Genomic DNA, 24269 nt, shown 5'->3' with positions numbered 1-24269 from the left:
ATCCAGTCGGCAAATCGTGTTGACTTCACCTTCAAGTACATCCAGAATCTGAGCACTTCTCCCCGTTTCTGCCTGACCACCCTGATGCCACATTGCCCTTCTCCGGGATGATAGCAATGGCTCCCTGACTGGCCGCCCCGCTTCTGCTTTGGCCTCTTCTAGTCCATTCTTCACACAGAAGCCGAAGAAGGCATCCTTTGGTCCCCCGATCATCAGTGGCTTCTCATCATCTCACGGAGGCAAGGACCCAGTGCAGCACCACCATCTCTCCCCATTTACTGAACCCCATCCAGCCGGCCTCCTTTCTGTTGCTTGAACAAGCCACGCTCTTGCTTCTCCATCTTTGTTCTGGCTGTTCCCTCTTTCTGGAATGTTCTACTCCCAGATATTGGCATGGTTGCTCACTCACTCTTATTCAGATCTCAGCTCAAACATCCCCCCTTCAGCGAGTCCCCCCCTTTTCCGACCACCTAATATAAAATAGCAGCCCTGGGACTTCCCTGGTGCTCCAGTGGATAAGACTCTGTGCTCCCAATGCAGGGGTCCCGGGTTCGAGCCCTGGTCGGGGAACTAGATCCCTCATGCATGCTGCAACTAAGAGCCCACATGCCGCAACTAAGAAGTCCGCATGCCGCAACTAAAGATCCTGAATGCCACAGTGAAGATCCCGGGTGCTGCAACTAAGACCCAGCACAGACAAAATGAATAATAAGTAAATAAATATTTTTTTAAAAAGACTGTCACCCATAGAAGTCACAGCTATTAAAAAAGAAAAACAATAGCAGCCCCTTCCACAACTCCATCACTCGAAGCTATTTCACTTTCTTCATAGCACTAACCATTATCTGAAATGATCGTATTTATTTCTTTACTTGTGTATTGTCAATCTTCACCACCAGAATGAAAGCTGTATGGCGGCTGGAACTCTCCCCAGCAGCTAGCACAGAGTCTACCACGTGGTTGCCAGGGCTGCCACGGAAGGTTGTGCAGGTTGTTCACTGCACCAGAGCTCCTGGCTGATGGGCAGGTGGGTGCCAGTATCCAGCCTGCTCTCCATGCTGTGGGGCATCTAGCAGGTGGCCTTTTGCTATTTTGCAATGCTTGCCATATGGGCTGGCTGTGGCTCTGTGGTGGGCATTTAGTAAGTATTCATTGAATAAATGGCTGACTAATGGATGGGTAGACCTTTACTTGTTTTCTTCTGTGGGACTTAACGCAAATTACCATCTCATGGCCTCATTTTATTCATCTGTTAAGGAAATAATTAACATCTATCTCATAGTACAGTCAGGAGGATTAAATGAAATAATTCATTAAAAAGCTGGCCCAAATCTGATTACATTTGTGGGACATATCCAGAATAGGCAAACCCATAGAGACAGAGAGCAGATTAGACATTGCTGGAGGCTGGGGAGGGGGAAATGAGGAGTGATTGCTGAATGAGTGGGGAGAATCCTTTTGGTGTGAAGAAACTGTTTTAGAACTACATAGAGTGGTGGTTGCACAGCATTCTGAATGTACTAAATTGTGCACTGAAATTGACTGATATGGTGAATTTTTTGTTATGTGAACTAGATTATGCCATGTGAATACCTCAATTAAAACAACAACAACAAAACCACCTGGCACAGTGCCCAGGACATGGTAGGTGTTCAATGAATATCTTTTGAATCCTGTGACTTCCTTGCTTCAAAATCAAACCAAAACCCTAAAACTTCCTTGGCTCTTCACTGCCCCGTCCAGGATAATCTCCACGTTCGTCTCATTTATTTCAAGAATATTTATTGTTGTCATTTTAGATATTAGGGATTTGAAGGGGAACAAGACAGACACAGACCCTACCTCCAGAGTTTACAGGCTCATAGGGCACTCTGACAAGTAAAGAGAAAATCACAATGCTGTGTGGTCAGGGCTATGGGGGAGAAGGGCCAGGGTCTTCAGGGGGCACAGAGCGGGGAGGAGGGATCCAGGCTAGGGTGCATCTAGATAAAGAGGACCTAAGCTGGGGCCCATGTGATGGGAGGAACAGTCAGCCAGGTGGGAGGTGGACATGTGGTGGGGAGAGGATGAAGGTTAAGGTTGGAGGAAAGCAGGGGTCCCAGGAAGAGCGCATGCAAAACCTGGGAGATGAGAGCATGGCGGGTTCTAGGAATAGGGGACAGTTTGGTTGTGACTGCAGCAGAGAGTGTGAGGTGCAGGTGGGAGAGTTAGGAAGGGGCCATTGGCGGCAGGAGCTCAGACTTGGAGCCAAGATCTTCGAGGTCCTGCATGAACTGGCCTCCACTTTCCAGCCACAGTTCTACCGTGCCCCACTTGCAAGCCTTGGCAGCAGCCCTTGCTCCGCTGTGCCCTGCGGGTTCCTGTGAACTCCTGTGCCAGCATGGCTTAGCTCATGGAACCCTTCCCCCCTTAGATATTTACTGAGGGCCTGCCCTGTGGCAGGTGCTGGGAACCCAGAGACTGTCAAACTTGGCTCCACCCTGGGAGAGCTCCCCTGCTAGTCCAGGTGGGGAGGCAGCACAGGAAGAAACAATTACGAGATCGTGAAAGCAATGCTGTGACAGACGGTGCTCTGAGGATGGAGGAGGCGGGGCTTGCCAAGTGGAGGCGGGGCTTGCCAGGGTGGAGGCGGGGCTTACTGGGCTAGACGGAGGGCTCTGGGAGCGTGACTCCATGAGGGTCTGAAAGGACAAGGAGGCACTCGGCCTGGGGAAGAGGAGTAGGGCAAAAGGTAGAGGTTCAGAGCCTAGCTTTGTGGGGTCACAGGATCCTTGAGATCCAGACAGAGGCTTGTACCCTGTCCAGGTAAACACACATACACACAATAACCCCCCCAAGGGCACATACACACTCCTCAAAAGGCCTCTGAACTCACACTCCGCATTGACCTACACACACACACACACAGACTCGCTTACATACTCTTGCAGGCAGTTTTGCGTCTTCTTGGTCCCTCTGGCTTTGCCTGGAGAATGCCTACCCCCCTCCCGTCTGGTTCCGGCCGGCCGCCTACACAGGCGGTCCCTCTTCAACTCTGGACTTCGTACCTGTCACCGGAAATTCACTTGTTTATCAGGGCCGCCAGCTTGAGCGTCTGCCTGCTGAAGACTGCCCCCTCTCTGGATCCCAGCGGCACTAAACCCCCAACCGCCCCCGCCCCCGGTACTGGGGGTGGGGGTGAGGCCTGCGCCAGAAGGTTCTCCGCAATTCTTGGGAAGGTGTAGCATAAGTCCTCCCTATTGGAGGCTCTGCTCTCCGCCCTCATCTGCGGCTTCGGCCCCGCCTGGCTGCTGCGTCCACAGGTGAGTCAAGCTGCAGTTCTGGCCCGCCCACCTGGCCGGGTCCTGCCGGCTCTAACTGGAAGCTCCTCCGCGGCCTGTGCACAGTTCCTACAGGTGGGGAGCAGAGGGAAAGACACTCGGGGGGCCTGGGGTGGGGAACCCACAGATCCCCGAGGGCTCCTGGGAGCAGGAAAGGAGCTACAAATCAGGGTGGGGTGTGTTTTTGTCGTTGGAAGAAATGTGACCAGAAGGGGTGGGGTGACAGCCTGAGGGTGTGTGTGTGTGTGTGTGTGTGTGTGTGTCCTTGGGAAGAATTCACCGGGACAGGGCAGGAAGGAAAGGAGTAGGAGTAAAATCTTAAAAACGTCAGGTTGAATTCAACTCATTTCAATTTAACAAAATCCTTCTTTTTTTTTTGAGGACCCAGTGCCTACTGCCAGGCTCGTGGTAGGCACCCAATGAATGTTTGCTGATGAATGGATGAGTGAATGATTTACTCCTCCTTTCTAATGACGCCCCACCCTACCCCCATGTCCACTCATCTCACAAACATGTACGGAGCAGCTGACTACTAAGCTCTCTGCCAGCGCCAGGACGCACGTTATTCAGCCCAGTCCCTGACCAGGGAGCTGCCCATCTAGTAACTGGCCAGTTCTGACTGGTGGCTGACTGGGCAGGGCAGTGAAGGGGGTGATGAGAGGGGCCCTGGGACAACCTCACAGTCAGGTATGGTCTGATTTGACCTTGAGGGATGGGGGACTCAAAAAACAGGAGGGGGTGGCTGGGAAACAAGAGGGCAAGGCAGGGTGTGTGTGTGTGTGTGTGTGTGTGTGTGTGTGCGTGCGCGCGCGCACGCGTGTAGGTGTGTGTGCGTGCCTGCGTGTGTGTGTGCGCGCATGTAGGTGTGTGTGTGTAGCACGGGGAGGGAACTGGAGGCTGTGTGCTGGATTGCGTGCTGGATTGCGAGGACTTGAAGGATGTGCTGAGGAATCTGCACTCAGCCTTGCGGGCCTGGGGAGCTTGTGCAGGATTTTTAAGCAGGGGAGTAATGGGGTCAGACTTGAGCCATAGGCCCATCACTCTGAGGAATGGATGAGAGGTGAGGAGAGACCAGTTAGGAGGTTATTGCAAGAGTTGAGGTACAAGATGAAGGTGGCTTGGACTGGGGCAGTGGCGGCGGGGTGCAGAGGAGGGGCATAGGCATTCTAGGGATATTGAGAGCAAGAACTCATGGGGCTTGGTGGCAATGTGGAGTTGAGGAGCGAGGGCATCATTACAGTATTGATATTAAAGAGTATGGCCGGGTACTCCCCTAAACTAGGTGCTTCTCTCTTAGGTGCTTTCCTAGCCTGGACACCCCTCCCAGGTCCTCCTCTGATTCAGATACCTCCAGCCCCAGCTGTTCCTCCTCCAGGTACTTCTGTAACCCAGATGCTCTTCCTGTAGGTGCTCCCCAGAATCAGACACTCCTCTGGCCCAGATGCTCTTCCTCCTCTAGATCCTTCCCAGCCCCTAGTGATTCTCAGCCAGATATTTTCCTGATCCAGTTGATTTACATTTGGCTACTCCTAGAATACAGCTCACCACCCACTGAGGCAGAGGTGAAAGGACAAGGAATGTGCCTGAAGGGCTGAGGGTAGCGGTGGTGGGTGTGGACGCAGGGCTTCTGACTCAGGAGCAGAGGGGCCAGGCTGTGTCTGGAGCTTCCTGTCCTGGGTGGAGCCCAGCACCGTCCTCCGTGCGTGGTCTCCACTTTGCCCATTAGCTCCCAGCAGTTGCTGTTGCCCAACCTCTGGAAGCCAGGACTGCCTCTGCCCCACCTACCATCCTCAGCTTACCAAGCAGGGGAGCAGCCTGGGTCTGGGCCCTGGCATCAGAGACCTGGGTTCAAGTCCTGGGACTTTGGCTGAGTTAATTCACCTTTCTGGGCCTCAGAGTCCTCACCTGGAGAGTGGGGATAATGTTTATGCCCTCATTACAAGGTTCTATAAGCACGTTGCCTGGTGACTGAATCACGAGTTGTGCTCAGTAAATTCCAGCATTGAGTTATTTTTCCAGCCGCTTCCGGGTGTTCCCTTACAAACAGCCAATTCCCGTGGCTCGGCTTGTTTTTCTCCTGCGGGCAACTGGTTATGGTCAATTGTCCAGTCTCCGGAGTTTGTGCAGCGCCCTCACACAGCTGTGAGTGTGGCCTGGAACATGCGCCCTGTGGCCATCCCTGACATCCAAACGTGTGTGTATGTTCCAGGACTCTGTGCCCTGGGGCTGCCTGGCATCTGGGAGTCTCCTTAGAGCCAGGGCTCTTCTGGCAGAGGCTGAGGCTCACCAGTGTCTTCCGGCCCCTCAATGAGTGAGGCAAACCAAAGTGAGTGACAGTGGGAGGGAGGCTGAGGAGGGGATTGGGTACCCCTTAGATGCTGAGGTTGCGGGGAGGAACTTGCCCCACTCCTCTCAGTTTCCCCAGGGAGCCAGTCGGGGGCCCCATCCCTAACACTTTCCCTTTCTCTGCAGCCACTGTGGAGCCCTCAGAGCTCCCCACAGCATCGGCCGTATCCCCTGGACTGGGCAGCGGGGCCCGGGCATGGCCTGTGCTGGTAGGGGTCGTGCTGGGGGCTGTGGTCCTTTCTCTCCTCATCGCACTTGCTGCCAAATGCCACCTCTGCCGCAAATACCGTGCCAGCTACCAGCACCGCCCGCTGTCTGGGACAGTGAAAGGGGTCTGCCCCGAGGTGGGTGAAGATGATGATGATGGTTTCATCGAGGACAATTACATTCACCCTGGGGTTGGTGGGCTGGGGACGGAGGCCAGTAGGGACCACTTCTCCCTCTGAGCCCTCATCTTCAGACCCCCCCACCCCTGTGCCCGACAGCTTAAGGACAGCAGATACTTTGTGGGAACCACAAGCCTCAGGGACTTGGTGGCTAGGGCTTAAGGGCGGAGCAGGGGTAGATCAATCCCCCCTTCCTTGACACTAGCCACCAAAGTGAAACACCCTCTCTTGCTCAGTAACCCTCAATGGCTCCCTCCTGTTCTTGGGATAAAGCCTACCAAGGCCCTGGCTGTGAAATCAGGTCTCTGTCAGCCTTTGGCTTCCTTTCCTGCCTTTCCCGACTTTACTCCCTGCTTAACCAATTATTTGTTATTCCTCCCCCACCTACCATGCTGCTTCTCCATGGACCTTTGCTCACATTCTTCCCTTGTCTCCCTGCCCTTCTCTTCTCCCAAGTCCTTTATGACAGTGATGAGAATCCCTGGCCAGTAGACCCCATGTGGGCTGCCTACCTGCCAGCATTTCACATGTGCCCAGGTGAAAATCATTGTGCCAAGTTTCTCAGGGAGATTTTTTTCCTATCAATCAAGTGGTAATCTAAATAGTTATAATATATTATGTTTTTCACAGATACTAATAAATCTATTTTCATTTTAAATAAAAATAGGAAGAAGTCACTCATTTTTTATTTTCCTGAACCGAAACTTGTGCATAAACATGTCCCTGTCACTCAAAGGCATGACAGTGCTCGGACATCCCCTCCCTGGGACACCTTCCCGGAGCCCCTCCCTTCCATAACACCTGTGAGTTTCCCTGCCAGTCTCTTACCACGTTTAAATTTAGTCTTTATTACAATTTGCGCTAACCCCTTACCGGGCTAGACTGTGAATTCTCTGAGGCCACAGTCTGCGCCTTGTTCTGTGTCCTCAGAGTCTCTCACACGGAAGATGCTAAATAAATATTTGTTGACTTTGTAGAATTCCCGTGGGCTGACAGGTGAGTGGATGAAAGGTGAGGGCGTGGAGTTTACTGTGGAAGACTTTATCAAGAACCTTGGCAGAGAGAAGGACAGACTCATGGTTGCTGTGGGGGATTTTGGGGCAAGGGAGGCAGTTTCAAGATGGCAGAGACTTGAGTTAAGCTTCTTTGGTTGCAAGCAATGGAAAGGAGTTTTGGGGGTGAATTAAAGGGACAGATGACTCAGGAGGGCAGGAAGCAGGTGGTCCCAGCTGCCTGAGGTCAGGCATGGGACCTCTAGTGCTTTGTCATTTATCGGCACTTATGAGGCTCCATGCCTGGGACTGCCAAACTCTTGATTCTGGGTCTCAAGTATTCAGGTGCTTGAATCTGATTGGTCCAGCTTGAGTCAAGTATCTACTACTGTGGGGCTTCCCTGGTGGCGCAGTGGTTGAGAATCCACCTGCCAATGCAGGGGACACAAGTTCGAGCCTTGGTCCGGGAAGATCCCACATGCCGCGGGGCAGCTAAGCCTGTGCGCCACAACTACTGAGCCTCCGTGCCACGGCTGCTGAAGCCCGCATGCCTGGAGCCCGTGCTTCACAAGAGAGGCCACCGCAATGAGAAGCCCATGCACCGCAACCAGAGACAAACCCACGCACAGCAACAAAGACCCAACAAAGCCAAAAAAAAAAAAAAAAAAAAGTATCTACTACTGATGCAACCAGTTCTGACCAGTGGGGGCAGGCTCCTGTAGTCCACTTGTGATTTGGGGAGCCCACCTGTTTGTTCCAGGTCAGTCCCAGCCAGAAACGGGGAAGTCGTCGGGAACCAGGCAGCCACTCACATGTGTCCACCGGATGCAGTGTTAGCCTCTGAGGAAAGAGCCAGTGGAGAAAGAAAGGGATGGCTGACTAACATAGAGGGGTTCTTGAGGAAAAGGCAGGGGGTCCAGGAGGGTTGCAGTGTAGGGTCCAGGGTGCCCGCGCCAGTGATGAAGCTGAAGAGGGGGATGCCGTGCGTGGGGATGGATTGCAGGGGAGAGACCCAGACATGACGAAGGTGTGGTACAGGGAACAGAGAGATTCCAGAGGTGTGACAGAGGCAGGGTCACATCTGGAAGGGATGGGGGCGCATGGCAGGGGTGGTTGACAGAACTTTCGGCTGCTGGACGTGGGGAGTAGGGAGTCAACGAAGCCACCCTGGTTTCTGACCGGCTGGCTGGGCACTTGAGGAAGAGCAGGTTTTGGGGGATTGAGGGTTCAATGCCAGACACGGGATTTCCAGGGGAGAGATGCCTGGGGCAGCTGGATTCACAGGGCGAAGGCTGGTCTGTAGATGTGGGCTTGGGACTCATTGGCAGTAGGTTCCCTGAGTCCCTGGGAGTGAATGAGATCACCAGGGAGGGGCCGGGGTAGTGGAGGCGCTGAGGTCTGAGCAGGGAAACACTGGCAGAAGAGGGTTCGACTGCAGAGGAGCGCGTGGCAGGAGAGCTTGGCGAGAAGCCGCCAGGGAGGAGGGGAGCCCAGCCCCAGCCATTGTTCCTCAGTCCCGAGACAGCTGACCTCCTCGCAGGCCCGGGAGGGCCCTGCGTGGGCCCCAGCCCGAGAGCCTGCAGAGGAGGCTGAGTAGCAGAGCGTGTCCTGGCCTCTGGGGGAGGAGCTGCTGGGAACCCAGGTGGGTCTGTCCCCTGCCCTCATGCGTTCCCAAGGTCCACCTGGAGGGGCTGCCCTGCCTGAAGTTCGGGGCTAGGAAAGAGCTCGGCCGTCCCCATTTTCACATCTTCTAGGGGACTTGAGCCAGAACCTCTGAGGGATCCAGGAGGAGGTAAGGGCCCAACCCCAGATTAGAAGTCACTTTTCTGAGCCCAGCACCAAGAAGGGTTGGCAGGGAAGGCTTCCTCTCAGAACCAGCTGTGGGTGGCAGGAAACGTGGACCCTGAGAGCGGCCCTGCTGGATTCCCCTGAGGAATGGTTCCCACTGAGCTCCGCATGCCTGGCCCCAGGCACGAAGAGGGAGCACAACCTGGGTCCACAGGTTCAAAGGCCCGGGGATGCTGGAACTGCTGGGAGGCCTCCCTCTGGTCTGCCCTCCTCTGGCTTCAGACCCTGATCCCAGCCCGTCTCTGCCCCCGGCCCTGCACCCTGTCCTTACCCCTCAGCAGCTGGTATCACCTTCTCTTCCCAGGGAGCCCCAACCCAGACCTGACTGCAGAGGACAGCCTAGCTTCCTGGCTGCCTCATCCTGCTGCCCCCAGAGTAAGGCCACATCCACGGTCCTTGTGTGGAGGCCAAAGACAGGGGTCACACAAGCCACGGACATGAAGTTGAAGAAGCCCAGCAGAGCAGTAAACTGCGTTGAGAGCACAGACTATCTGGATTCAAATCCCAGTTCTGCCATCTACCTGCTGTGTGACCTTGGGCAAGTTACTTACCTCCTCAGCGCTCCAATTTCTTCTCAGTAAAATGAGGATGATAACAGTACTTGCCTCACACAGTTTTAGAAGGATTGAATGAGTGACGTGGAAAGTAGAACCGAGCAAGCATCTGCAAGTATTAGCCATATATGTATGGGCACCACTGGGGCAATTGCTCCCCGGGACAGGTGATCAGTCTTAATCCTGAAGGAGGAGCTTGCCATGCCTCCTCCTCCTCATTCTCTCCAGGCTGGGATTTGAACTTCTCTGTTTCCCAGGACTCAGGTCAGAAGATCCAGTTCAGAACAGCAAAGGACTTGAATTAGAAGTCCTGATGCCGTAGAATATAAAAATCACGACAACAATAACAATAATACCGGTGTGTTAGCACTTCCTGACAACCTCCCTGCTGGGCAGGCATCCCATTTTATAGACTGAGAAGTTGAGGCTCAAACATGTTAACTGCAACTTGCCTGCTTCACTCAGCAATAACGCCCTCATCTCACCTCTAAGTCATGATCAAACAGACCCAGCGAAGGAATCTCCTGGTAGCTGGACTTGTTCCCACCCTGCCTGGGCTGGAGCCCCTCTGCCCCGTGTGAATGGGGGCCAGGAAGTTCCAGGTTTGGGAGAGCAGGCTGTGAGGGTAGAAGTGGTATGTCCCATCCCTGGCTGGGGAGGGGATCAGAGTGGGCCGGTCTCTGCCATGCCCAGGGCAGTCTTACGTGTCCCGGGGAGCAGTCCGGAAGGCAACCCAGTCAGTGTGGAAGAACTGAGCTTGTGTTGGTCCCCCGAGGCCCGGAGGAAGCTCCTCGAGGGGGGCCTGAGGTCTCAGGTGGGGTGTGACTGGATATGATGGAAGGACCGCCTGGACTGGAACACATTTGGAAATTTCAGGAACGTGTTCTTCCAGGACCCAGCATCCAGGTGGCCCAGGAGGAACATGTGGCAGGTCTCTCTCCCTCCACCTTGCCTGCCGCCCAGTGGGAGCTTCTAGGAGATCCAGACCTCTCTGTGCCGTCTCCAACAGCTCCTCTTGTCTTTTCCCCCAACCTCAGTTTAGATTACAGGGCCCTTTATGTCAGCCTCCCTCTTGCTAGTATCCTCAGCTTACCTGCCCTGTCATGTCACCATAACACACTGCAGGTGACACTCCAACCTGAGGCCTGCATCCCGCCCTCCGTGTGCTGTGGAGGAACGCCCCCCTCGCCGCCCCCCTTGCCCAGGCCGTGCTTGTGCTTCCGTTCCCGCCTGTTCTCCAGCCTCCCGCGGGCTCTCAAAGCCTTCAGCAACCTCGCCGTTCTCTTGGGCATTCTCGGCAGCAGCTCCTTAAAACGGCCTCTGCCTCACAGAGAGAGTAGTTGTCAGTTTCCTGCTACAAAACCCACAGACCTTCCTGTCCACATTCTTCCTTCTCTCCTATCAAAATAGCATTGTGAGCCCAATCCCTCCACTGTGGGCTCGATCCACCCGCCCCGCCTCCCCGCTCAGGGACTTGAAGACTGGCCTCTTCTCTGCCTTGTGTCTTCAACTTCTCTTTCAATCGTCATGGACCCATCACATCTGTCCCATCCTAAAACTCCTCCAGGTAGTTAGTCACAAAGACCTGTCGGTCCCACCTTCTGAGCAACCATCGAACCTGTCCTGTCTGACTCTGTCCCAGCAGCCACCCCCACCCTTGTCCGAGCCGCGTCGTCTCGCATCTGGAGGTGGCATCAATCCACCAACTGATTTCCCTGCCTCCATTTTTACCCCTTCCAATGAATGCTAATTGTCTTAAAATACAATTCCGGCCAGGCCATCCCTTTCCTTAAAATCCTTCTCTGGATTCCTCTTGGCCTTAAGAAACTGTGCTACCTGCTAGGGAGCCTCTGAAACCTGGGAGGGGCCCAGGGATCCCCCCAGCTTCACCCTTGCCTCTTGCCAGCTGATACTCCATGTTCCCACCACCCAAACCTTCTGTGGTTCCTCGAAGGAACCAATTCTTTTGTCTCTGGGCCCTTCTGCGATTCCTTCTTTCTGGGGTTCTCTTCCCAACCTTCTTGACCAACTGCTTCTCATCCCTCAGGGGCCAGCTGAGATGGCATTTCTGGGGCTGTTTGGTCATTTTTTTTTTTTTTCTGCTAAGACCAATCCCAGCTTCACACTGCAGCCAGCGAGTCCCCAATCCTATTCTGCTCAGAGTACCCCCCTAATTAAAATCTTTCCATGTTTCTCAGTGTCCCGAGGACAAAGTCCAAATTCCTCAGCTGGGTTGACAAGACCGTTTGACAGACAGGAGTAAAGGAGGCGTGATTTCGCAGGAGCAAGGTGGAGGCTTCCCACCCCGCGACTCTTATTTTCTCATGGCGAGCGAGGGAGGCCAAGTCGTCTGCAGAGAGCAGTGTTGGGGGCTGTGAGGGGGTGATGTTGTGGTGTGAAGGGAGTGGAGAGAACTTGAGGGCGCTGTGGGAGCAGCAGCTGGCCAGGGAAACAGTGTAACTGGTAAGCTGAGTTTCAGACCTGGTTGAGGTTGGTGATGGGGAATCACGGTGACATCAGGCTGCCCGGCTGTGCAGATTTCTCTCGTAGCTGGTCGGTGTGAGGGTTCATCCACGGAGGGGATTTTGCTGGGAGGGTGGGACCAAAGGTCAGGGGGCTAAGTTGTTGAGGACTCTGTCAAGGAGTGGGTGACATGATGGGTCACAGGATCTGAGCCAGATGGGAGATGAAAACAGAATACGCTGCTTTAGAGGGACAGAGAGAGAGCAGAGGGGCCAGTGGATGACTGGTTGCCATGGGGACCAAGATGGGTTTAGTGCACAGCTTTGAGCACTCAAGCTGGAGGTGGGAGGTTGTGGGGGTCAGCTTTAGTGAATCAGGAAGTATTAGCATTTCCGCCCCACCTGGGCCTCCACCCAGCTCCTACCATCCTTCTCATGTTGTAGTTGGGTGTGTACATGCCGACTTCCACTGCCCTTTGGAATAGGTCCACAGTGTCCTCTGTGGGCACTAACCATGCTCTTCATCTGGCATCCTTCCCAGGAGAGCCTGACACGGGCCTGGCCTACAGTAACTGCTCATCTAGACATTTTCCTGTGTAACTCTTCCCCTCCCCCCGCCAATTTTCTGTGTTTCTGTTTTCCTTTAGTTTCTTAAAAGAAATATCGTAAAAGAGTCTAACCCTGTCTTAGCTGAAAAGAAACAGGATTTATCCCTGTTTAACAGGAGGAAGAGGCATTCTGTGGTCCTCTAATGGCCCAGGAATTGGGTGATAGTGAGAGCTCCCTCTTGGGAGCCCGGGAAGAATGAGAGTTTCTAGAGAAGACAGTGTGGGGCCTCAGGAGGGAAAGATTCAGGGCCAACAGCAGACAATGGGCTAACTTCCCTACCCTGCCCAGTTATAGGTTGGTCTCACCAAGCCGAGTCCTTCATCTGCCCATCCACACCTTACTATGTGCCCAGGCCCATGCCAGGACCGCCCGTGGTGGAGTCACGACAGTGGTGCAGCGTGGCTGGCTCGTGGGTGTGTTGAGGAAAGAGGGAGGCCTGTGGTGTTGGGGAGTCGGCACACTAGCCTGCAAAAGCAAGGCGGAACCTCGGCACCTGAGGTCTCTAACCTGGATGCTGGGTGGAGGGTGAGACGGGGACCTAGTTCAGGGTAGAGAGGAGAGGGGCTCACATTTGAATATGTGGAGTCTGAGGTGCACGGAATTCCCGGTGCACCTGGACTTGCCCTATTCTCTCTGCTCACGTTTCTCCCTCCCAGGCCTGGCAACACCCTTTCCCTCATCCATTGGCTTAGTGTTTTCTCCAGGAAACTGCCTTGATCTCGGCAAGCCGAAAGCCATCTTCTCCTGTCAGAGCCTCTGTAGCTCCACATTTGACACCTGTTAGGCAACACGTCTGTCTGGCTTCCCGGCCTCTCTCGGTGCCCCCCGTGGGGCTTCCTATAATCTTCATTTTGTGAAGCAGCAAGTGATGGAACAGTAACTGGCGCTCTTGGGCGTTCCTCCAGTGGACCTCTGTCCTTGTCACACAGGAAGTGCCCCTGCCTCCAGAAAGGGAGATCCCTTCCAGGGCTGACCCCAAGCAGGCAGGTACTCTCATCCCCAAGCGGGCGTCCAACACCCCTCCCGTGCCTGGAAACCCAGAGGCGGGTCCGCCGGTGCTGCAACGACACAGAACAGGATGTTCTGGTTTCAGAGGTGGGGTTAGGAGCTGCAGCCTCCAGAGAAACCAGGCGATAAAACCCCAATACTTCAGGCTTCATCTGGAACCAGCACATAAGCAAATGAGGACTCACCATCCTCCCTGCCCACAACACCCTCTCCCTGGGACCAGAGACGCACTACCTTCCTGAAGCTAAGCATCCCCTCATCCGTCTCCCCTCAGGCTTCCTAGTACCTATGAGGAGAGACCACAGGTCTGGCTGAGGATACCTTCAAGGCACCTTGGGTCAGCCTGAGGTAGGCACGATGCGTTCCCTTTGGGAGGGGTGGCTGGGGGTGGGGAGGGGAGGGGGAGGGGAGGGAAGGTCTCTTGGTGAGATGGTGAGATAAAGACAATACCACTAATAGCAGTCACCACTTTTTTTTTTTTTTTTTTTTTTTTTTTTGCGGTACGCGGGCCTCTCACTGTTGTGGCGTCTCCCGTTGCGGAGCACAGGCTCCGGACGCGCAGGCTCCGCGGCCATGGCTCACGGGCCCAGCCGCTCCGTGGCCTGTGGGATCTTCCCGGACCGGGGCACGAACCCGTGTCCCCTGCATCGGCAGGCGGACTCTCAACCACTGCGCCACCAGGGAAGCCCCCAGTCACCACTTTTATTGCACATCTGCCGTGTGCCCGGTCCTTCTATACGTAAATAATATCATTTGATCCTAACGATTGATGACCGTGACCGTGACGCTCAAGAAACCGGGGCTCAGAGAGGTTAAGCCACTTGCCCAAGGCCCCCACCTGGTAAGTGGTAGAGCGGGGGACTGCAGCCCAGGCCTGTCATGCCGGAGCCTGTGTTCTGTCCACTCTATCACCATTCAGTCTCCTTGATAAAAGGGCTCACTGGCGCAGTCTCTGGGGCAGGCAGCAACCTCTCCTGGGGAAATCCCTGACAGGTGTTACAGGGCAGAGTTGCCTTTGAGGGGTGTTAGGGATAGGGGCCAGGGATCTTCAGGGATCCCAGACCCTTCTCTGCCTAGAGGCCCCGGACACAGACAGGCAGACTGACGGTTCCTGAGCTCCAAGGAGAAGCAGTTCCCTCCTTGTGACGTGGGTGTGTGGGTGCAAATCGGCCCCTCATCACAGTCACACAGTCACTCAGAGGGCTGAGCAGTCCTGGGGACACCCATGCAGTCACTCTCCCCTTGCGTGTGCACACACGCGTGTGCACACACCCTCACTCGCGCCCGGGCACGGCTCTGTGGAGGCTGAGGCAGGTCACGGGAAGCAGGGCCCGGGCTCCGTCAGATGAGGCTGGCGATGCTGGACGTGGTCTCGTGATGCTGGCCAGCGGACAACCGTCCTGAGATGCTGAAGACGCTGCCATTCCCACTGTGGTCACTGCGGGCGGAGGGGGCGGCCGCGCGGGTAGGGGGACAGTGTCCGCTCACGGCCACCTGATACAGCAGCAGGCCCAGCAGCAAGAGCGCACCTGAGGCAGCCAGGGTGATGCCCACGGACAGCATGGCGGCCAGCGGCCGGGCGGGGGCAGGGGCGGCGGCCAGCCCCGCCAGCGTCAAGCCGGTGACCAGCAGCACCAGGCCGCTGAGCAGCACCACCAGGGCGTCGGCCCCGCCGCCGCTGCGGAGCAGGGCCACGTGGCGGGGCTGGCGGATGCAGTTCATGTCCTGCACGGCCGAGCTCATCAGCTGCTTAACCAGGACCAGCAGGGCCAGCAGGCAGAGCACCGTGCCCACCGCCAGACGCCACTCGCCCGAGCGGCTGCTGGTGGAGGACAGCAGGGCCACGCCGCCCGCCCCACAGCCCGCCACGAGGCCCACAGCCACGGCGAAGCAGAGCGCTGAGCGCCGCGGCTGCTGGGACCACCACAGCTCCACCTGCTCTGCCAGCACATCCGGCGGCAGCCCCCGGCCCGGCGGGGCCCGAGCCCCTCCCTCAGACATGGCTGATCCGGCACGAGTAAGGGCGGAGGGCCGCGTCAGGGGGCAGAGGTACGGATCATGGCCTGGAGCCCCCACTACCTGCGCGACGGCCAGAGGCCCAGAGTCCTGTTCCTCGCACGGTCCAGGGGATGGTCACCATCACCTGCAGGGGGGAGAATCACACTTGCTATCTCCCTGGCCCACCTGCCCCTTATGGTCTCTCCTGGGAGCCTTGGGGATGGTCCCTGGGAATCTTCCCATGTCCCCTGCAACCAACACCCCCCCAGGGAAACCTCCTCCCTAGCACTGCCCCCTTGGGAATGCCTCTCCAGAGATCTCAGGAGAGCTCCCTCCACCCAAAGCATCCTCACCCATCCAGGGAACCCCCTGCCCAGTCCCTGACCTCTCTGGCTCTGGCTGTCTCAGTTGCCTGTCCCATCCCGGCTGGCCGAGGGAGCTGGTGCCACGGTGGACGATGGGACTGGATGGAGACCCAGAGATAAAGCCTCATTCAGGATCCGACTCACATGGCCTCAGCTGTCACCGCTGGCTCCTGGGGGGAGGGTTGTGGGGAGGGAGGGGGCTTATGACTTAACCCTTCTGCAACCAGCTGCCTGACCCTGAATCTTCTCTCTTTGGGCTGCGACTCCTTCTCCGCGAGTCAGGATCTGACCCCCAACACCCCATCCCACCTCACAGGCATGGCTGCTGTTTCCCAAATCCCTCTCTCTCTCAAACCCAGATCTCCCTCCCAAGCTCCAAGACCCATAGGCAATTGTCACCTTGATGTCCCACAGGTACCTCTGATGCAACGGCTTCCAACCCAAGCTCATCATCTTACCGCAAACCCACTCCTCCTCTTGTGTCCCTCCCTTGTGCGTGTCACCTCTAAACATGTCTCCGTCCCACTCCCTGCCCTCGTCCTCCTGCTTCTGCGTTTCAACCTCCCTCCCCCCAGCTTCCTCACCCGTCTTCCTGCTTCCCCCACTCTTCTCCCTCTCACCGCACTCCCATGCCATCCTCCTCCACGATTTCTCTAAAGTGGTACAAAGGGAAGGAGGGCTTTGGACTGGACCCCCAGCTGCAGTCCCTGCCACCGTGGGTATGTGGACGAGGGACCTCGCAGTGGTTCCTCATTGAACACATCCTCCAGAGGCCAGTCAGCATGACTCCCACTGGGCAAAGTATAGCAGCCCGGCCCCTGCCCTCAGGGAGCCCCAGTTTATAGCAGGTGTGTTCCTGTGATGAGTGCTGGCTGTGGGTTAGTCAGAAGAGGGGCTTGGGGGAGGTCAGAGAAGCCCCCAGTAAGTTCACCTCTTGGAGCTCAGGACCCTTATCTGAAAAGTGAGGATGATAACTTTTATCTTGAGGGGTGGGGGCATTAAAATCTCCAGGTCAGAATTCCAATGGGAATAGATGCCCAGAGCATGCTTAGATGCCCAGAGCATGCTTTCTGAATAAAAGAACACAACATTCTCTCCTCCCGCTTAGGACGGGACTCCTGCTTTATATATAGGACGCAGGTCCTGGATCATTCGGGACTATGACTTCATGGCTGTACGTGGGTTACACCTCTGATAAGGTATCCGTCCTCCACGATCCCTCAGCAGGGGTTGCCCCGCACACGAGGTAGGACGGGCAGCTGCAGGTGCCCCCAAGAGAGGTGGGGGAGGGGCCGAGGGAGGGGCCCTGGAATCAGTCCCAGCATTCCCCAGGGCTGTGACTTCACGGGTCTGAAAGTGCTTGCACAGGTGTGCCGGGACCATGGAGCCAGGCTGGGGGTGGGGTGGAGGCTCTCAGGGGAAAAGCCAGTGGGAGACGGTGAATGGTGGGGGTAGGGGGGACCACGGGGCACTCACAAGAAGCCTGGAGGTGCTGGATCCGATCTGAGCAGGCAGGGCGGGCAGGTGGGGCGCTCCAGCTCTGTTTCCGGGGAGGCGCTTCACCTGCCTGACCTGCACCTGGGTGAGCTCAGGCGGGGGTGGGGGGTAGCGGGGGAGGATCAACAGGTGTTTCCAAGGCAGGGCCTGAGACGATTGGCTGACGTGGCGCTGCTCCTTCTGCTGGGCTGAGGCATTCCTGGGAAGGGAGGGGCTTCTGTCCCTTGCTGTTAGGGCACGAAGACAATTTCCAGACCCGGGCAGCAGTAGGAATGTCGTCCATCTGCCCCAGAGCCCGGGCCGGAGCCCATCCCCCAGCTCCAACCCAATTTAGCTTTAGTTCCAGCCTTAAACCCAACCCCAGCCCCAGCTGCAGCTTCAAACTCTAACTAGAACTCCTAGCTCCAACCGAGGCCCCTACCCCACATCTCAGCCCCAACCCTGAATCTCAAATCCCAACCCTGACCCCCCAGCCCCATTTCTAAATCCAATTCCAGTCCCAGCCCGAGATCCCAACCCCAAATCTGGCCTGAAACCTCAGCTCCAAACGCTGAAGTTAGATCTTAGATGGCAGCCTCATCCTTGGCCCCAACCTTGACCCATGTTCCTGAATCCAGCCCCCAAATCCTGAATCCAAGCTCAAATCCTGCCTCAGCCCCAAACCCAGCCCCAGTACCTCCATCCCTTGGCGCTTTCCCCTGGGCCGGAGCCCCACAAGCCCCTTGCCCATTCTCCTTCAAAGCCTCAAGGGCCTGACCAAGGGAGGTTTGTCCCCCTGAGGAGGCAGGATTTGAGTGCACAGGGAGGAGGGGGTAAAGGCTTTTCAGGTGGGAAACAGGAGCTCCCTAGCTTAAAACACTTGCAGAATAAACACTTCGGGATAAATGCCATATTCCTTTATAAGGCTCACAGAACCCCTGCTATCCACCGCAGGCCAGTCGTTTGCCCCTGGCCCCTGCCCTCCAGCCAGAACGCCTGTCTTTCAGTTTTGTATGCTCTGCACTGCTCTGCCCTTCCGCTTGGTTTTTGAACTCAGAGTTCTCTCTCCCTGGGATATTTACCACGCCCCACCCCCAGCCTTGGTCTGGCTAACTCAACTTCTTCAACTGAGATGTCACCTCCTCCAGGAAGCCCTCCTTGACCTCTAGGCTGGTTCAGGTTCCTCTTTGGGGCACCTATGGCCCCCATGCTTTCTCTACAACTGCTCTTACTGCATGTGCTGTGATTGCCCTATTTATTCACCTGTCATCCCCCACTAGATGTGTGGTTCCCAGTGCGTGCAGGTTTAGTGGCTGTTTTGCTAACCCTCGTGACCTCAGCAGCCAGCACTGTGCCTGGCACATGGGAAGTATTCAGTAAACATGTGTTGAATGAATGAACTGTGAACTGCCAGATGTGGGGCTATGCAGGGAGCTTGTGAGGTGTAGCTGGAAAGGCAAGTTTGGCTCAGGTGGCACAGGGCCTTGAATGCCTTGGTGAGGCATTCGGACTCATCTGAGGTACTCATGGAGGGTTCCAAAGTATAATGAGGACATGGCCAGGGCTCTGCTTCTAACAAGTGAATCTGGCACCACACACTACACGATGGGCGGCGGTGGGTGGGGGGGCTAGTTGGAGGTAATTGATAGTCGGCTGGATTGAACCCCTTCTAATGCCTCCTGCTGTCTCTCCTTTTGGTGTGTATGAAATAGACAAGAAAAACAAAATCAAAGTTATCTTTCCATTATCAACTCACAAAATAATTTTGCTGGACCTGTCCATGCTTCTCTTTGCTTTGCTCGGTGGAGATGACTGGGGGCCTGGTCATAACTCTAGAGCAGCACGGTCCAGTAGAAATATAATACGAGCCACATATGTAATTTAAAATGTAAAATCGTCTAATAATCATGTGAAAAAAGGAAAGAGAAACAGGTGAAATTAATACAGTGAAATTTTAATTTAAGCCCCAAATATTTTCATTTTAATACACAGGTGATTGAGCTCTTTCAGTCTTTTATTTCGTCTTGAAAATTCGCTGTGTATTTTATGCTTACAGTATGTCTCAGCTCAGACTAGCCACATGTCTAAAGCTCGCCACGTGTGGCTTGCAGATCCCTTGCTAGGTGGTTCTTCCCCTCAAGGAAAGGTTAGGGCAGGCTGGATCTTGGGGACAAACATGTGGGTTTGCCACTTTGCAAAGCATTATAAAGGAGTTCCCTGCCCTGGGGTGAGCGGGGAAGAAAGGGCCTGGCAGGGCTCAGTGGCTTTGTATTCCTCTTGTCCCTCTGACATTTATTTTCCTCCTGGTCCCAAGGTGGGGCTGGTCCCAGCCAGACCCATCCATGTCCAGCTGTCCTGGATAGAGCTGGGCAGGGCAAGTCATGAGATCCACGTCCCCCTGCCCTCCACCGGCTTCCCTTGGGGGTTTGAAGGGAATTTTTTGGATGGAGGGAACAAAGCCTAAAAGCTTCCAGTTTAAACATTGATTGGGGCTTCCCTGGTGGCGCAGTGATTGGGAGTCCACCTGCCCATGCAGGGTACGTGGGTTCATGCCCCGGTCCGGGAGGATCCCACATACCGCGGAGCGGCTGGGCCCGTGAGCCATGGCCGCTGAGCCTGCGCGTCCGGAGCCTGTGCTCCGCAAGGGGAGAGGCCACAACAGTGAGAGGCCTGTGTACCGCAAAAAAAAAAAAAAAAAAAACATTGATCGGGTGAGACTTTGTTCTCATTCTGGGTCTTATCGAATAACTTGGAGTTAAAGTGGACAGCAGGCTCCTCGCAGGGCTGTTGGACTCTGTCCCCAAAGCAGAGGCTGTTGAGGCAGCTCAGCTGGGCGGTACTGAAGGCGGGGGAGGAGGTGGCAGTGGGCAGAGAGCCTGAGGTGTGGATTCTAACTGATCCCTTAGAACAGCGGTCCCCAACCTTTTTGGCACTAGGGACTGCTTTCGTGGAAGACAATTTTTCCACGGATTGAGGGGTGGGGTGGGGGATGGTTCCGGCGGTAATGCAAGCGATGGGGAGCGATGGGGAGTGGTGGGGAGCGGTGGGGAGCGGTGGGGAGCCGTGGGGGGTGGTGGGGGGCGGTGGGGAGCGATGGGGAGCGGTGGGGGGTGGTGGGGAGCAGTGGGGAGCGGTGGGGGGCGGTGGGGAGCGGTGGGGGGCGGTGGGGGGCAGCAGATGAGGCTTCGCTCGCTCTCCCACTGCTCACCTCCTGCTGTGCGGCCGGTTCCTAACAGGCCTTGGATGTGGCCTGGGGGTTGGGGACCCCTGTGTTAGATGGTGGGAGGACCCAGGAGAAGGGAGAGCTGTAGCCCAGCCTGTAGCCCAGCCTGTAGCCCAGCCTCCCTGCTTCGGCCAAGTTCCCACCTCAGGCTATTCGCCACCCGGTAGCTAGAGTGATCCTGTTATAAGGTAGAGCAGGTAAAGTCCTCCAATGGCCTGTCTTACCCAGAGAAACAGCCAGAGTCCTCCCACAGTCTCTAAGGCCTTCTCTGACTTCACCTCCCGCCTCGCTGTCCCTCTTCTGCTTGTGCTTCCTCAGAGCCTTTGCACTGGCTGTTCCCTCTGCCTGGAGCTCTTTCCTCCCACATGGCTCCCTCCCTCACCTTTCTTCAGGAAGGTGCTCAAGTGTCACCGCCTCAGTGAGGCTTCCTTCCTGTGTCTAAAATCACAGCCTTCCCCCTACTTCCTACCTCTCTGCCCTTCATCCTTTGATTTTCTTTATTCTCTCATGTTTCTCCTTAGCACTTGTTGCTGTCAAATATGCTATATATTCTTATCTGTCTGGAATATTGTCTGTCTACTGCCCTGGAAGACAGGCTTCATGAACGGAGTGATTTATGCATCCTAGCTCCTAGAACAGGCCTGGCATATAATAGGTGTTCAAGGAATGCTTGTGAATGAAAGCATGAACAGTGGAGAGAATATTGGTTTTGGAACTAGATTGACGTTGAAGGTCCCAGTCCCAGCTCTAGCCCTGCAACCTTAGAAAAATGGCTTAACCTCCGTGTGTCCCAGTCTATTCATCTGTAAAATGGGGACAATAATACTTAGTCTAAATAGTTGGTGGGGGGGCGATAAGTAATATAATTCATCCAGCAAACATTTACTGTTTCCTTCCTCTGGACCAGGGATTGTGCAGGTGCTGGAGACGGTGGTGAGCGAAAGAGGTCCCATCCTTGCCACCCTGAAAGGCAGTTGGAGAATAAAGGGCTTAAAGCACAGGTGCAACACCAGGTCTTCAATGGCTCCAGGTCCCCTGCCCCCACCCCATGTTCCATGACTGACAGCTGCCCCAGACAGACATCTTTTGGAATATCTGCTCCACTCACAATGACCAACTTCACTACAGGGATGAACCCCAGTAACCAGCATTCTGTCCTGTGACCCACCCCTATGGGTACAGTTGATTGGATAGTGGTGAGCTCCAGATTCAAGCTAGGCCCCAAATATTCTCCTTGGGCAATTTAAAGTTAGACTAGAGACTCCATGTCAGCCTTGGGGCATCTACTCATGGGATGCTAAGGGTCCCCTTCTGCCAACTTACTGGCAATGGGAGGCTGGTCTATAGAGAGGCAAGAATAAGAGAGGGAGAGGGGGTTCCAGCCATGTCCCAGGTCTTAGTTCAAGTCCTTCTCGAGCTCTGGTTGTATCTCAGCCCTGAGATTCCATGACACACCAGGAGAGATCGGGGGCTTAATATTTGTTATTTGGGTATTAGAAGGGTGTCTGGCTTCTGCAAGTGGGAGAAGACAGGCACATCTGGGTTCTTAGTGCATAAAAAACCACCTCTCCTGGTATGTGTGGCTGGGCCACCCAGTATGGGGTCTAGAGGAAGAGGTGGCCCCCAGAAATGGAGGAGCAGGGCAGGGCCCTGCAGACCGAGGATGACAAGTCTAGAGAGGCATGGAGGTAAGAGAAAGAAGGGCAGAGTTCTGCTTATATTCCTGACACCAGGGTCTGCAGATAATGGAAGATGTGGGGGAATTCTACCAACTTTGCCATGTTCATGATTTTACTCTCACCTTCACACAGCTGTGAAAATTCTCAGAAAACCTCATTATGTTTCATAAGTAAGAAGAAAACGTAGGAGGCTTTGTCTGGTCCTGACGTGGCTGGCAGAGGAGAAGGCAGGTCAGAAGCGACAGGCAGCCCTGCCCTTGAGGTCCAGAAAAGAGTGGGGAGGGGCGTGGGATCTCTGCAGTGACAGGCAGCCCTGTGCCTGGACAGGGACTAGCAGTGGTGGCTTTGGGTGAGCAGGAGCCCCCCGGGCCTCAGGGTCCCTCTTCCCTTCCTCCCTCCCCAGCTCCCCGGCTAAGCAGAGAGTTGGATGCGATTGTGGGAGAACACCTTTATTCTGCCCGTGTCCCAGGTTCCCCAGGGCAGGAGGGAGAGGCTGGTGTGGTCAGGGCTGCAGGGGCTGCAGCCCAGAGTCAGGCTGGGGACGGGAGCACCGTGCTTCTTCCGGCGTGGCTGGAGACGGCTCACCAGAGTGGGTCACTTGGTCTGCAGCTTTAAGTCTGCTTCTGCCCCCAGGAGGGAAGGCAGCCGCATCCCAGTGAAGGGGTGGAAGCCTGGGACCTGCTCCTGCTCTTGGATCTGGTCTCTGAGGCGCTGGATCTCCAGGCGCTGCATCTCAATGATTCTCCCAGTTTCTTCTTGCTCATTCAGTCTCATGGTGGGAGGCAAGCCTGGTAAGTCTTTGCGGGACACTGTAGGGGACAGAGCAGGACTAGTGTGGGCCTGTTACTGGGCTGCTGCGAAGCTTATCCTCCCTTCCCCCTCTAACCTCTATCCCCGCACATATTTATGGAGCACCTGCTATGGGGTAGACACTCCAACCCAGATGCTAGGGAGATGGAGATGAGCCATTTCACTGTCTAGCAGAGAAGGAGAAATGAAGAGACATGCTTTGGAGCGATAAGGCAAATGCTAAACCTGACCTCAGCCCGGCCCCTCTCCTGAGCCCGGCAGTGTGCCTGCCCCGAGCCCCCTCCACTGGCGGCTGCTCAGTCCCCACACCCCAAGCACAGTGGCACTCTTCTATTGACCCGGGTTGGCCTCCAAGCTGCCGGTCCTCCTCCTCACGTAAACCTGCTCCCGGAGACCCCTCTCTAGCCCTCCTGCTGTGGCCATTCACTCATGTTCCCTGGGGACGCCCCTCGAGACTCTCAGCCATCCTCCTGTCTCAGTGCTGTCCTGGGTGATGCTGGTGTCCACGAAGGTCCACGGCTCACCACACTTCCCAGCCTCACGAGGCTAAACTCTCAGCATTAATTGTTTGGCCTGCATGTCAGCCCCATACCCACTCTGTGGCTTCCCCTCCCTTGTCACGCCCAGGATCTTTCACTCTAGTGCTCCATCCACCTCTTCTTAGACTGAATTTAGACCTCATCTTCCTGGACAACTCCATTTTTTACCTACTAAATGGGTTCCTCTTAGATTCACTCCTTTTCTGACCAGGTTGACCCACAGTGAGTTTCTTCTCCCATCTAGATGCCTCATCCATCTGCCCCAGGTACCCTGCCCAGCCTACATCCAAGATAATCTGAGCATCCAGGGTCGCCACTTTCACACCTGGCCTGCTGTGCGTTACCGATAAAAGTAACACACGAGATTCAAGTTCTTGGTTTCCAACCCCAGACGGACTTTATGTCCATAGTCAGCAAACTCTCATTCCCCACAGAAGCACTTAGGAACTTCAATCTTTACTCCAACTCCTCTGCCCTACTTAGAAAAAAAAATTGTGGTAAAATCTATATAGCATTTACTAACTTAACCATTAAAAAAAAAATTTATGTACTTATTTATTTATTTGGCCGCACGGGTCTTAGTTGCAGCACTCGGGATCTTCGTTGCTGCGTGTGGGATCTTTTAGTTGTGGCATGCGAACTCTTAGTTGCGGC

General features: G+C 55.3%; 3 protein-coding genes across 3 annotated transcripts in view; 1 reads left to right on the top strand and 2 right to left on the bottom strand.

Moving 5' to 3' along the window:
- Positions 1-5627: 5627 nt before the first annotated feature.
- C1H1orf210 (chromosome 1 C1orf210 homolog) lies at positions 5628-6112 on the top strand. Its single transcript, XM_065897671.1, has 2 exons — positions 5628-5646; positions 5793-6112. The coding sequence occupies exons 1-2, from the start codon at positions 5628-5630 to the stop codon at positions 6110-6112; spliced, it is 339 nt and encodes a 112-aa protein (XP_065753743.1).
- An 8107-nt stretch (positions 6113-14219) lies between these two features.
- Positions 14220-16058, bottom strand: TMEM125 (transmembrane protein 125). The gene is made up of 2 exons (XM_065895225.1): positions 15909-16058; positions 14220-15668 (listed from the first exon to the last, which is right to left on the bottom strand). The coding sequence occupies exon 2, from the start codon at positions 15524-15526 to the stop codon at positions 14867-14869; it is 660 nt and encodes a 219-aa protein (XP_065751297.1). The 5' UTR covers positions 15527-15668; positions 15909-16058; the 3' UTR covers positions 14220-14866.
- A 6802-nt stretch (positions 16059-22860) lies between these two features.
- CFAP57 (cilia and flagella associated protein 57) overlaps positions 22861-24269 on the bottom strand; it is a 77502-nt gene continuing 76093 nt past the window's right edge. Inside the window, exon 22 of the mRNA XM_065889203.1 lies at positions 22861-23075. Coding sequence (XP_065745275.1) covers positions 22861-23075 — 215 coding nt within the window. The remainder of the gene's footprint in view (positions 23076-24269) is intronic.

This window comes from Phocoena phocoena, chromosome 1 (assembly GCF_963924675.1).
Source record: "Phocoena phocoena chromosome 1, mPhoPho1.1, whole genome shotgun sequence".
NCBI lineage: Eukaryota > Metazoa > Chordata > Mammalia > Artiodactyla > Phocoenidae > Phocoena > Phocoena phocoena.
This window is presented reverse-complemented; position numbering and strand designations above follow the sequence as displayed.